At 41.5% G+C, this 14,632-nt stretch overlaps 1 protein-coding gene across 1 annotated transcript in view; it reads right to left on the bottom strand.

Annotated features, from left to right (window-relative positions):
• The window catches only part of EPHA4 (EPH receptor A4), a 105,874-nt gene that overhangs the window by 12,827 nt on the left and 78,415 nt on the right, over positions 1–14,632 (bottom strand). The window contains exons 7-13 of the mRNA XM_075760988.1: positions 13,406–13,565; positions 12,223–12,334; positions 6,881–6,939; positions 5,981–6,094; positions 5,614–5,799; positions 1,511–1,572; positions 787–996 (exon numbers count right to left, since the gene is read on the bottom strand). Coding sequence (XP_075617103.1) covers positions 787–996; positions 1,511–1,572; positions 5,614–5,799; positions 5,981–6,094; positions 6,881–6,939; positions 12,223–12,334; positions 13,406–13,565 — 903 coding nt within the window. The remainder of the gene's footprint in view (positions 1–786; positions 997–1,510; positions 1,573–5,613; positions 5,800–5,980; positions 6,095–6,880; positions 6,940–12,222; positions 12,335–13,405; positions 13,566–14,632) is intronic.

Raw genomic sequence — 14,632 nt, forward strand, 5'->3', positions numbered from 1 at the left:
TGCTGCAAACAAACTCTGCACTAGGGAGAACAGATGGAGAATGGTAGATATTTAAAAACGAAGAAAATAAGCAATTAAAAAAGGAGACTTTATAAACTCTTTTTTTTTTCCTTCGTGCACATGTTATCTACAGAGGTATTGGTACAAAGGATGCTAATGGTCAGGATGTCGTTTTGTGGCCAGAAGTACTTGCATTAGTACTATTCCACATGCAGCATATTAAAATGGCTTTAGCAAAATTAGTTAACAGTAGGATGCTGAACAGGAAAGAAACAAAAAATGGGAATGCAGGCCTCACACTTTTCCCAGTCCAAATTATTTACCCAGTCCAAATTATTTAGGTCAAATTTATGACTAGCTTTGTGATGGGCAAAAGTGGATTTATCTTTTTTTTTTTTTTTTAGGCAACATATCTATACTTGCTGTATCAAACCTCAGTGGGACTAGCCACTTGGAAATCATTATCGTATCTGTAGCTATCAGAAGGAATAGAAGCCCAAACTCTAATTTCTGGCATCAGATTCCTGTCACACACTCTAGCACACTGAAGGAACCAAAGGAATACATGGATCACATCCTCAGAGAAGAAATACTGATGTAGCAATAACACTACATCAATTTATAGTAGCTATGGACTCTGGGCCAATGTTTATTTTTAGGTTGTGATATACGTTTTCATTTGTGACTGAGATTATTTTAAAACAAACCATTGTCACCTCCCACACTCTCAGACAAAACCAATATGTAGGCAAGAAAACCCACTGGACATTTCCTTTCCCTCCTTACCCGTGTGGTATAAGCTGCTTCAGGGTCGTCTTCCAGGACCCGGGACATGCCGAAGTCAGAGACTTTGCAGACCAAGTTGCTGTTGACTAGTATGTTCCGAGCAGCTAGATCCCGATGCACATAGCTCATGTCAGACAGATACTTCATTCCTGAGCCAATGCCACGAAGCATTCCCACCAACTGGATGACTGTAAATCTACCATCATTCTTCTGCATATGGGGAAGGAAGAAAATCATGGAGCATTAAGCTAAAAGCTACATTGCCATTGCTGAAATTGGGAAAAAGCATATCTCTGGATTCCCATCTTCTCTCAAATAAAATGCAATGTTATTTCCTCCCTCTCCTGACTAGTGTCTATAATTCACCAGTAAAGTAAAAACCCAGAGGTTCTGCCACAGCTTCCAGTGATGCAGTATCCAGTTTGCCATGAATCTCATTTTAATGAGTGTATAGCATTGCAATGCTTTCAAAAATAGAGCAAATCAGAACTGTTCCCATTAAACGTGGATTATTTAAGGCCCTGCTATTTTAAACATTACATTTATTCTACATTCTTCCACTTTACTTTTATTCTGGTTTTCGATAGGAGCAACACCAGAAAACACAACTTCCCAAGTATAAACATAGTTTCTTTAAAAATGCTGAATTTTCAGTATCTTTCTGCAAAAAGAACCAGAATGAAAACCAGAAAATGTTTCCCAGTATAAAATCTCCTTAGCTTACCCTGAGGAAGGCATCCAAGGAGCCATTCTCCATGTACTCAGTTATGATCATTACCGGTTTACCTAGAGTTCGCAGAAAGAAAAACACAATTCCTTGATGAACACCGATGTTAATGGGATAAAAATGGGTTGCACATGATTTTACTGCCAAGACACCTGGCTTACACAATCTAATTTAATTTGAAAAGCACCAAGCTTATGCCTCAGCTGTGGGGAGCAAGAGAAGAAATACTATAGGACAGAAACATTTAAAGGGCCCCATCTGGAAGGTTAACCCTTTGGTTGACTCATTGACAAGGTTTTCAACTAAAGTTGCTCCTCTTCTCTAAGGAATATATGAAATGATAATTGTGAGCTAAGAAACAAAGATCTGTTCAAACTTGACAAAAATCTTTAGTGTAATTAAATCGCTTGCAGACCAGAAAGCCTTCCTCTTTCAAAATGGAATCTGTGAATGCTTTGGTGTCTCTGCCTCTTTCGAAAGATCAACGCTTTAGGCAAGTTAGAAGCTGTCAGCAGCTACAAGGTATTCCAAGACAACTGGATTCAAGAATGCAGAATACAAGCTGTTCCTCTCAACTTTCCCTGTCCCGAATTTGTATCCCGTGTCTCTCGTTATTTATAAATGAGCCAAAGCCATTTGCCTCATCAAGTCAACCCCAGGATAAATGATTCAATGAACTGTGTCACATGTGGGGCATAGTGCTTCAGGAGCACTCAGCTTTCCATGCTGCAATACAGAGAGCCAAGGTGGGTAATCTGAAGAGAAATTTAATGTGATGTCAGTGACATGGGGATGCTTTCTAGGCACTCTCCTGCCTAAAACAGCAGCAAATACATAAATAACACTTGATGTCATCTTTAAGAGCTTTACAAAGTCACATGACACTGAAACTGAAAACACTTAGATACATCCAAATAACACTAATTATTTCACAGGGTTAAATCATGCTGGATATTCAGCATCTAGATATTTGCAGAAATAGGTCCAATATCATCTCCGTTCTAAAAGCAAGCAATGGGAAATGTAGACGAGTGACTTATCAAAGGTCAAATGGCAAAGCCTGGTCCCAAGACGAGCACTGTTAAGCCCACCTGAAGTCAAAGGAGCACCTGATGATCAGCACCAGGCTGGCACGGCAACTCTTCCTCCCAGTTATGCTTTAGTTACAGGAACTACTATAGAGTTTCTTCCTAAACAAAAGAGAGTGTCCCACAGAAACTCTGCTTTTGTACTATCTGCAGCAGTTCTGAATAAGGGAACATTCTGGGGAAAGAAGTGTTCAATGGACACGTCATCTAGGCTTTAGACAGCTCAATACTGTCTTGGCATCAGAGGTATCAGAACTACTCAACTGTTCCTTGTTTTTGTCACCAGCAGGTGTCTGCTCCAGAACAACCAGCTATGCAAATTACCCTGCCACGAAGTGCTGCAGCGAAGTTCCCCATATCATTTCTACCTCAGTGTGTTTTTCACCAAGATGCTTTTCTCTTCATTTGTCAGGTATTTCTGTTTATGAAGCAACTTTTCTTTTTTTGTTAGAAAACAATACGCTATGAGGACTGACTGCACTGAAAATTTTCTATCATTTCACTTGGCCGACATATATGTGCAATACATCATTTATTTCACTCATCATTACTCATTTCACCTTTTTCAGTCCCAACTTATCCTATCCTTTGCAGGCCTTTTACTATTCCCACTTCTCCTACCCTTCCGAACTGATATCAAAACTGTTACTGTTTTGGGCCCATGCAAATTGGCACGCCCGTGAAATGTCAGTCTGGCAGCTGAAGCCTTTCTGATTTGCAGGAACACAACAGAAAAGCGATGGTATTGCATAAAGCAAGCTGCTCTGGATGAAGGGCTTAGTGACCTAGGCTGAATACTTGCACCCTTAAGGAAAGGGAAGTGATAAAACATCATTCCCCCGCTAATTCACCTTTGCAAGCATTCTTTGGTAGAAGGAGAAAAAACTCCAACCAAATCTGCATATGTCACTGTTTCATTTATCCTTTGCAACTGTGACCAGAACCCTTCCACTGAACAAATACAGCTAAATGAGTTTTAATTAACCTTCTTCAATCAAAAGATACTATGTCAACGTAGAAAGGAAGAAGGGGAGACTCTTCCAGTGCATTAACATGTAATTTCATTACTCAGGCACTTCTTTAGCAGGAGGGGGATAGAGAGAGGAGAAGTTACCATCAGTGAGTCAATTATTAAAGTACTTGACTAGCAGCCAATAATGTATTCATGGTTTTTTGCCGCCTCTCTCAACCCCCATCTACACCGCTATTTATCTCACATTTTAATTTTCAGTTTATTAAATGTGTTCATTTATCACAGCACTCAGAACACCTATGGAGAAATTGAGATAAATGTCGTCTTAAGTAGCCGTGTTTACCAAACACACCAGCTCTGAGGTAACCAAGCTGGCTCGCTGCAGAAGCATCACTTACTGTGAGTCAGGCAATGAAATGTTCTCGGGTCAGGCTACCACCTTCTCGGTGAAAATTTCAAACCATTTTAATTCAGTGACAACTGCATTATGCAAATGCATACAGTCATTTATAACTGCTAGAGCTGTAATAGCTATGGGGTTTCCAGCCTCCATGGGATTTCAACACAAAGATTCCCCTGTTGCCTTTCTTTTACAGAGGTGCTAGAAAAATCACTGTCTGTAGGTAGAAAAATCACTGTGGCCTGACCACAACCCCCCTGTTACAACAACAACAACAAAAAGAGAAATAGAGAATCAGACCTGCATAACTTAAACAGAGTATTATCTTTTAATTTCAGTTTTGAAGGAGGCTCTCGGTAAACGATGGGCAAAATTAGTCCAACCCCTTGTTTTCCCTAGTGGAATTTGTCTCAAAAAGCAAACAGCAACACACTGCATTAGCCATTTTCAACAACTGTGAGAGAAGGTAGACTAGGAGAGGGATATACAAATGAGCAAGGGTAAGATTTCCAGAAACACAGGTGGTCGAGCAAGCATCCAGCTCCCACTGACTTTCAAGAGGGACAGGGATTTTCAGTGGTATTGATGGATTTGACAACCCTCTATGGGAGACACTTTGTTTTTCTAGCAATATTTTACATTTTAACTTTTCATCCATATCTAATTTTAATTTCTTACACTATTAATACCCTGTATTCATGTTCATCATGCACACCATCAGCTGCAGAAGGTAAGTTCCACAAATTCCACCCTTTAACAGCAGCTCACAAAATGACTGTCTGCTTTCTTTGCTTCGCTGAACATAAACCCCTCCATCTGAAGGGTCTTTCAGGATCAGTGATCAGCACTAGGCTTTGCTAACACGCTACCTAGGGCAGTTGAAGTAGGGACAAGAACTACACCATCGCAGTGGCACCTTATCAAGTCAGACCCAAGCACGTCTGTCTCACAGGTGTATTTTCAGTTCTAGCCTACAATCAGCATCCAGCAAGCCCTGTCATTCTTTTCCTAAGGCAGGGTTCCTGGCACAGTGAATGCTAACAGACTTAAAACAAACCCAAACCAACCAAATGAAAAGATCGGCCAGGTAAATTCTACAGAGTGATAATATCGCACCTGTAAATCAGAGAAAACAAATAAGCAAGTTTCACACTAAAATAGCCTACTTCATTTCAAAGGGTTGCTCTGTACATCTGGGCTTTGTACCTTAAACATATGACTCTGTAGTTTTGTTTTGGTATTTTTCCCCCAACCATTTTAAATTCTTTGCTCACCATCTGCTTTTGCCTATCCTGTAACAATCAGCTCAGTCTAGCAAAGACGTGAAAGATGCCTGCTTGGCATAGCAAGAAGGGGGAGAAAAAAGCCAACCCATGCAGTATTAATTCCCCCTACAAAATCTCGTACAAGCTGCCTACAGATAGAGTATCAGTTGAAACCATAAACCCATTTATAGCTGACAACAAGATTAATGACTTGTCCTGCACTGATTTCCTCCTATTAGCTATCAGTGGATCTGTTCCATCTGTCATTTCACAGCAAAGAGGGTAAAAAGAAAAAAAAAAAACCAGCACACACCAGCAGACTTAATTTCTCAGTGACTTCCAAATTGGCCTTGTCATGAAAATGACCTACTTACATTTAGTAACTACACCTTCCAAGTGGATGATATTGGGGTGGTCAAATTGTCCCATGATGCTGGCCTCACTCAGGAAGTCTCTCCTTTGTTTTTCAGTGTAACCAGCTTTTAGAGTCTTGATAGCAACACAGATCTCTCTTTTTCCTGGTACCTTGAGACGTCCGCTGCATACTTCACCAAATTCCCCTATGGAAAAAGGCACAAGAATCCACGGTCATAAACACAAAGCACGCACTTGTGTTGTCAAACTGTTACGTCAGTTCATTTGAGGGAACTGTCATACAAAAATCATAGGATCTCATGTTTCCTAACAGCAAATTTAAAATTATATTTACAGAAAAAAAAAAGCAAAAGTTCTGGCACTTACCCACACCAATAACTTTTTCAATCTTTATGCAGGAGGCATCAATTTCTTTGGCAAATTCTCTCACAGCTTGGTTTGGATCCTCATATGTAAAAGGATCCACATATGTTCTAACACCTGCAAGGCAGAAATGTTTTATTTGAAGTCACTGATCTACATGCTGCTGAACACAGAACATATGAGACTGAAGCCTTAATGATATACAACAGCAAAGAGAGTATACAATAAAAATGTACTGTAAGCCAGGAATGATTGATGAAGGAAGGAAGGACTTAATGTATTTTCCCCCAATGTGATTTTTTTTAATGTAAACATTTAATATTTCCCAATATCGATGTAAGGAGTCAGGCTTTTGCCAATAAAAGAGCTTCAGAAATCACCCCCATCACTAAGAGGCCAATAGCCTGTCTATGGACCCATGAGACTAAAAAACATTGCATTTCCCTTTTGGGAGCCAAGAAATTCTGAGTGCAGGTCCTAGGTTTGGTACCTGGATGACTGAGATGGAAGTAACAGGAGGATTCAGTCCTGGAAAAAAGGCAGCAAAAGTTCATATTTCCTTCCCTGCAGGATTGCCTCTGGCCCATCCAGAAACTGCCTTAGCAGAGTATTCTGGGGAAAAGTCATGCTATCACTAGCCAAGAACAGACGTCTTGCAGTGGAATGGAACAATGGAAAAAATTGATGAACCTTTCTCCCGTCCATCTCCTCAAAAATTTTTACCCAGATACTTCTATTTTCCCTGTTACTACAGTGCATAGCTTTGAAGGAGGATGTTTGCAAGAGAGGAAAACAGAAACATATTCACCTCAAGAGGAACGTCATCCTTTATTTCCCTAGCATCAGAACACAGGACATGTTTTACGGACCAAATCAAAAAACCCAAGCACCACTGCCTTTTACCTTGGTTCAAGTGTTTCTCCTCATCTGCCTCTTGCTTAGCCTTACTGTACTTACTGCGCCTGTCAGAACAAAGAAAAGCATTACAATTCAAAATAAGTATCTTTCTTTGAGACAAGCTCAGTCGTCTGGACCTGCTGAGACTTGAGCTGTTTGCACCTGCCATGACCTGTGCTCGGCAGCTCCCCTACAACAGCCCCTGACACAACGTACACCTACTAGTGGGGTAGGAGACTCCTCTCCTCAAAGTGCTCTAAGTATCATTGGCATCAACAAAGCATCAAGGGAAACGTAAATCTCTGTATTTGCATCTCGGCATTTAAACAAAGAAAGCTTGCGTTTCGGCTACTTTTTCTTCAAATGTATATTTGAAATTCAGTGCAAAAAGGGGCCAAATTGCTTTTAAAGTCTATCATATATGGATGTAAATGCTACAACAGAGATGTTTTGGTAGATTGATTTGCAAACATAATTAGGCAAATGCCAATACCAACACACTTAGTTAACTGCAAATTTAAAACTGGAAACAGTCTATTTACACAGAAATTAGGATGGCAGCAAGAAAACCCCGACCGTCAAAAAATGCAGATCGCAAGGATTTTGTTTATTGTTTTAATCACTGTATAATTGCAGGGGGCAAAGAACTCCTGACGGCAGAGCTCCTCTACTAACGCTCTGAGTTGGAGACAATAGTGTAGTATAGTATGTTAATTCTATAGATTACTGCCACTACTTCTACACCTACACACACGATACTGTATCCAGTTATGTATTTAATTAGTTCAGCATTAAACTTCAATGGATAAACGGCATTAAGAAAAGTTAATCCAAGAGGTTAGTCTGTTAGGGAAGATATTGAGGGGTCAGCTCAGCCAAGTATTTACTGGGATTTGAAGTTCCCCAGCATCTAATGGTATATAGATACATTTGATTTGGGCTTTTACTCATCATTCATTGAAAGTTCAGAACCAGGCGTAAGAACAGACATTGCGGAAGGGCTTATGATTGCTTACGCCTCGGTTGGCCTGTTCCCATGGAAGTCCAAGTCTCCCGACATGTCAGACCCAGGTTAGCTAACGGGCGAGAGTCTGGGCTGGAGTGAAGAAGAGGGAAGGCAGAAGGAGAAAGCAAGCCAGGAGAACAGGAGGCAAGACTGGCACTGCCTGCAACGTGCAACCCGCTGCCTGGAGTGGGGCAGGAGACGACCAGGTCTGCCACGGACACTGAGGTGAGACTGGGTTAAAAGTCTGAAAATGGTGAATGGGTAGAGGAGGAAAATGGAAGACCTACTGGAAGACAGGATTTAAAATGGGTCAAAAAAATCACAGATAACAGGAAGAAAACACGTGACTGAGAGCCTCGCTGGCAGCAAATCTTCCTGAGTCTCACCATTCCCCTCCCGTCAGCAAAACCCTTCTGCCCATTAGCAAAAAGCATCTCACTTCCCACTCTGCGCCTGGCCTGCGGGGAATGGCAGCTTCTCATCGCTGTCAGCTGAAAGGCCATTTCCCAGCCTTTGTCTCTGCAGTCTTTTAGTGCTGGGTGTTAAACACACTATGCCAATAATAAAAACTATAAATTAAACATGAAACAGAAGGGGGAAAAAAATCCTGTTTGACATGTGAAGACTACCTGATCTTTGAACCAAGCCTCACGGCTCCCAACAACATCAACAGGACTTGTGTTCAGACATAAAAAGCAGGTACACATCCAACCATAAATGGTTCGGAGTCTCTTTTCTTGATGAAAGTCAATTAAACGTAAATGGCTCCAAATCACAAGAGCAGCATTATTAAAAACCACACTGGATCCAAACATCAATTTAAACCATTTATTTGCCTGAGGACTTACAGCACTGGTATAACAGAGCTGAGTTAAATAAAAGGAGTATGTTCTGCTCCCAGTTACTGAACTGAGTAAGGAGGAAGAGGCAACACAAATCTCACCCAGTGCCATACAGGACCAAGTCAGCTACGGAGACTGCAGAGATGGTTTCAGGTGTTATACAACTTCTCTCAAAAGAAATAAGAAAAGAAAAAAAAAATAGGTTCTGAATTTTAAGCAGGACCTCTTCAAATTCATTTTATTAATGTTCAGGCACAGATGGGAAATATGAAACACAAACAGGCTTTGCATGAAAGCATTTTAGGAATGAAAAAATGCTCTTTATCTTATTTTTAAAAGTACAAGCACCCTAACAACAGAATAAAAAATAACCCTCCCCCCACTAAAACCCAAAGACATGCAAAAAGCAAAGGGAAACAAAGGGATTACTGTTCAAGCAATATAATTGCAGCTTATTAACTTTAAATAATACCTTCCAAACTAACTACCTACTTCCACTTCTCCCTGTGTCACCTGTTGACCTCCCCTGCTTGGCTTGGGGCAGGACACTCCTGTCTGCCATTGTCCCCGCCAGCAGCCCGGGAGCCCCACGCCACGGGGCACGCGGGGCTGGGGCTGCCTCTCGGGGCAGCTCACCTGAGTGGCAGAAGGGAGCCTTTGTCACAAGTCTGAACCCCGTAATTACAGGGATTTTGGTGGTGGTGATTAAATAGCCGGCATTCAGGAAAAGAACACAGAAGCTTTCAGAAACTGTAGGGGTCTGAGACACAGGCAGATCTACAGGTGGGGGCTGGCGATGAAGAGGAGGTAACAACGGAGGGTATTAGCGTGCACTGAGGTGAAACAGCAGGGACCCGGCGCCACGCCGCTGCTCCCACCTCCTCCTCCCCAAAGAACGGAGGGCCTGGGGTGCTGCAGTGCTCAGGCACCGGGCTGGCGGAGCACCTGAGCCAACCCCATCAGCAAAAGGTTGGCAAATGCGTTCAGCTGTTTACGGAGCATAAGATAAGTCAATCTATCAATCGTTAGAATTTCTGACAGAAACTTTGAGATGACCAGAGAATTCTGCAGGGCCGTCTTACTCCACTCAAGCGCTTTCAGAAAGTGGCTTTTTCTGTTTTACACTTTCCCAAATCCTTTACAACTCTATTTGACATATTCCAATTTCAATCAGCGTTCCTGCAGGGCAGGGTTTAGAAACACTCACACTACCTCCTGCACTCTGCTCTATGCATATGTTCATCATAACCTCAGTTAAACTAACATTTAGGCAGATTAGTTCTCACGTTAACACAAATGCCGTGGTCACAGGACAGAACCAAACAGCGTGAACTGCCTGAAGGCAAAGTCCTTTGACAAATTCTGTTACAATGATGAATTTTGGGATTTGAGCAATGACTTGAAAAAACGTAACGCAAAATTAGTAGTAATAACCACCCAGGGTTCAAAAGTGGGCACGTACAACGTATGCCCAGTTCCCACATTTAGGTGCAGAGTGGCCATGTCTGCAGGCCAAAGCATGGTTCTGACTGTGCAAATATGACTTTTAGGCCATAGCTAGATTACAAAACCTCCTCATGGGGACTGTATGGACAGAAAAGTTTTTTCTCATCTGAAGTCATTTTGGAACAAAGTGTAATTATTTTGCTATTAACTTCTGCTGATGTAGGAACATCATGAAATATCCCCAAAGCCCACAACTCTAAATGACATTGGTAAAGTAGTTAAAATCATTAGAGTAACAGTGAATATTAAAGTAGATTCTGTTTATTGAGAGCTACTTCCAGAGAGCTATGTATTCAGGAAGGCTATTAATTAGCAAGGCACCATGCATTAGTATGCACAGAGCAGTTTCACTGTCCCAGTATTTCATTCATCTTGCTGTGTCTTTCCCCTGCCACAGCCTCTGTGAGACCTACCAGTGCAGACCCACAGGACATCTCTGAACCCATGGCCACCAGGATACTCTCCCCTCCATTCCCACTAGTGCTTGGACCAGCCTTTTGTACCTTCTGCCCACCTGCTCTTTGTCTCCTCTTTGCCCAAGTTGAAGACTTGTGGGCAGAGACCACTGAACAGACAGCGTGAGCGGTGAGAAGACCTGCCTGAGTGCGCACCCGCATCAGCCAGTCTGTCAGCTACCTGGCTCCAGGCAGGCTTTCCTCTGACAGCTTTATGGCCGACACTAAAGAGAATCAATATGAGGGCAGGGGGTTGACGTTTCATTTTCTAAAAAGTGATCCATTGAGGGCCAATCACCAAGCAGTGTTTATCAGCCTTGGGAAGCGACATTTTTTTATAGGCGGAGGAGGGGAAGGAATCATCTCAAAGCAGCTCGACAGGCTCAATTCTCCAAGGTGGCGACTCATAATTAGAAATCCAATGTATCCTGCTATCAATCCTGCCTTAAATAATAAAGTGATCAATAAAAGCGGAGAGGGGATTAAGTCATCAAGCTCAGTGATGCTATTTTCTGTTGCAATGGCTTTTAATAAACCTGTCTCTCCGCATTACATTTTCATATGTTCTGCTCTTCTTTCTTCTTGCCAGCATGGAGGCTTTGAGTTGAACACCCACAGAAAGCTCTAACAATGCATGTCTACTTTCCAGATATTACAATCATAGTGACTTAGCTGCTCTTTAAGACAATTTAAAGAGAGCAAATCAAGAGGAATTTGTGCACATTTATGGCTGATGCCATTAAACTGATAACAGAGACTGACAAAACGTGCATCGCTCAGTTCCCAGGCTTCAGATGCAGTAATGATACCTCCAGTTTTATCTCAGAATTGCACTGAAGCAAAATCACGTTGATCTTTTAAAATGAGTCTGAACACAAAGATGAAGACAGAAACACTCATGCTGTGTTTCTGCTACACTGTCCTCCCATTTGCAGGATTGCTCCTGATGCCTGGGTTGAATTTGGGAGAACGAGCAGGTACTTGGTAGAAGATTATGGTCCTGCTCTGATGAAATAACCATCGATCCAGTCTGCTGTATTACTGCATATGATGCTGAATGACTGCGGCTTCTGTTTTACAGTCAGACCCACTCACACTGGAAGGACTAACCCAAAAGACTAATGCAGACTCACACAGGCTAACACAAAAATCACAAGCATAGCAGTCTGATGGCTTAGTTCACAACAGTGCAGTTGTTTATTCCCTGTCTATCAGGAGTCAGTCCAAGAAAATCTACTGTACCCATACCCATTAAACTTAACTTCAAATTACACTAACCACAAATCTCTAGCTGGCTTGCTTCTCAATGCCAGTTATTGGACTCAGCTTTGCATTTGAAGGGCAAATAGAGCTGGAACTATTGCCATTACATCACATACTGCTTGGTACTAATGTTGAGAAGATCAAAGCTACATGGGAGAAGGCTTCTAATGCAAATGTCCTGTTTATGATGCTAATCAAAGAATTTAGCTTTGTTTGGAGGAGACAAAAAGCTCCCTCATGAAAGAGAGAGGGGGAGAGAGAAGCTTAAGTTCTTACCTCCTGCTGATGACAAAGGCTGCAACGAGAATGACCACAAGAACAACACTGCCAGCCACTGAAACAAGAAGCACTGTGGGATTGGTACCATCGCCAATGATGGGGGAAGGAACTGGAAACAGAAAAGGGAGCATTAGTGTCAGACACCCTCAAAAAATCGACCTAGGTAGCACTCAATGAGGCTTTCTGGCCTGTGAAGGCAGTTTAGATTAGCACTCAAATCTACTTTCAGGCCTTTATTATATAGTCATTTGACACAATTTTCCAACAGGGCCCTAATTAGCTGAAGACATGATGTTTGATAATGATTTGGGGAACTTGAGTTCACTGGGAACAGGGACTCTCTCCTTCTCCCCTCCAGTGTTGCTCAGAGGGTATAATGGCCATTTTTTTTGCCTTTCTAATTGCATTCCACTCTTCTTTCCTCCTCCTTTCTCTCTCAGTGGGGCCAGATGATCACTCCCCAATTGACACAAAGAGAATAAGTTATTTTAAAATGTCTTCCCTCTTCCTCCTGGATTGATTATTTTCAGCTGTTAACATCGTGAAGGATGTTGCCACTAACTGGCATGACCTTACATTGATTTAAGCAGACCTGTATGTCCAAAATAAAATAGGCTTGGTCACATTGCCTTCCTACGAGAAAGTAAACATTCTGGGGGCTAAATTTGCATGTTTCCTTGAGCAAACTGAAAAGCTTTACTGACAACATAATTCAAACTTTCTGTCTCTACATGACTGTCTAAGGAAAAGAGCAAATATGTGAGCTGATATAGAACACCTAACTGATCTATGTCAATAGCTTGCAAAGGGCAGTAACAGGGCTTTATTCTCCTGCAAATGAAATATTCCAAAAACATGTGCAAACATCTACATTTACAGTAAACAAAACAGGTACATAAATCTCTCAAGCATCAATAGCTTCAGAGTGTTTATAGGGTGCGTGTCTCCTTACGCCGCAGTGAAGTATTTTCATTGTTAGAATCTAGAATATAGCATATCCAAATAGAGGCCTCGGGTCAGATTCATGGCATCATTAACAGTCATGCAGCCATGGAAGAACATTTTCCCAGAACAGACACATCGCAGTCCAAGCAACCAACGGGAACTCCCAACACACAGCTCAGTTACGTTTGCACTCTTTGCTCAAGAAGAAAAAAGAAATCAGTGGGCATGTCATTACCTGTGTTAGTTGTGAACTCAAATGGTCCACTGAAGTCTCCATATCCTGCTGCTGTCCTGGCCCGCACGTGAAATACGTATGAAGTCAGGGGGTTCAAGCCTTTGATGTCAGTGTTCCTGGAGGCTGTCTTCACGATGCGATAGCTGCGCTCGTTTTGGTCCTGACAACAAAAGAACACAGTGGTGATCAAGTAAAAAATGCCTTGCTGCACCGTGAACTGTGGAAACCCACTTCCTTGCCAAAATTGTCATGATGAAAGAAGATGAGTAACAACGATGGAATTCTCAAAATATGTCCAGAGGGCTCCTGCTGTTGGCCTTGCTCAATACTCCTAGCACTGCATGCTGCATGGAGCTCTGAGCACGCCAAAAAAGGATGATGAGGCGCTAGGTATGATGCTCATATATCACTGATTATTTAAGAAATCACATAATGAAATCCTTTGGAAAACAGCCAAGCCTTCAAATAGGATCCTCTTGAAGAACAAGCAACATTTTACTCACACATGCTGACACTTTCTTTTTCTTCCTACCAGCTAGGAGCCATATAAAAAAAAAAAAAGATAAAAATATTTTAAGAAAGAAAATGTCTTCCAGAAAGTGCAATCTTAAAAACTGTTCTATTTTTGACTGCAAAATCCATCAGAAATCGTAATAATCTAGCTTCCCTGCAAATCAGATGCCTTTTTCCGTATGCATTAGGGAAGCAAATAAGTTATTATCTTTATAAAAAAAAACCTTAGAAGTATGGATGTGTGTGTGAGAGAGAGCACACACAAGCAAGAGCAGGTAATTGTTCATTTTTGCAGAGAACCTTCAAAGAAAATAGCTCTTTTCATAGTTCCATACTTAAAAAGTTATTTGTAGGAGTAACATCTCCCTCTAACTTGGAAAGTATGAAGAATGTAATTTTCTTTCCTTATTCTCTATTAAAAGCCATCCAGCCCACACTATCACTCTAAGCAGAAGCTATCGGCAAACAGATCTTATTATTATTACTGTGTTATATACTTCGTTAATATACTTCTGTCTACGAAGTAAAGCTAATGTCTCACTTCTGCCCAACATTATTGATTCTCATTATAAATATGCTTGCTACAAAAGCTCAGTTCCTAGGTAGGGAAAAATAACAAAATAAACTCGTACCATACAGCTGGAACAGCCTATGAGTCTATTCTTTCAAGCAACCATTCAAGTGCATGAAATCCTTAACTGGATTTTATTAAAC

This window comes from Balearica regulorum, chromosome 9 (assembly GCF_011004875.1).
Source record: "Balearica regulorum gibbericeps isolate bBalReg1 chromosome 9, bBalReg1.pri, whole genome shotgun sequence".
Taxonomy (NCBI): domain Eukaryota; kingdom Metazoa; phylum Chordata; class Aves; order Gruiformes; family Gruidae; genus Balearica; species Balearica regulorum.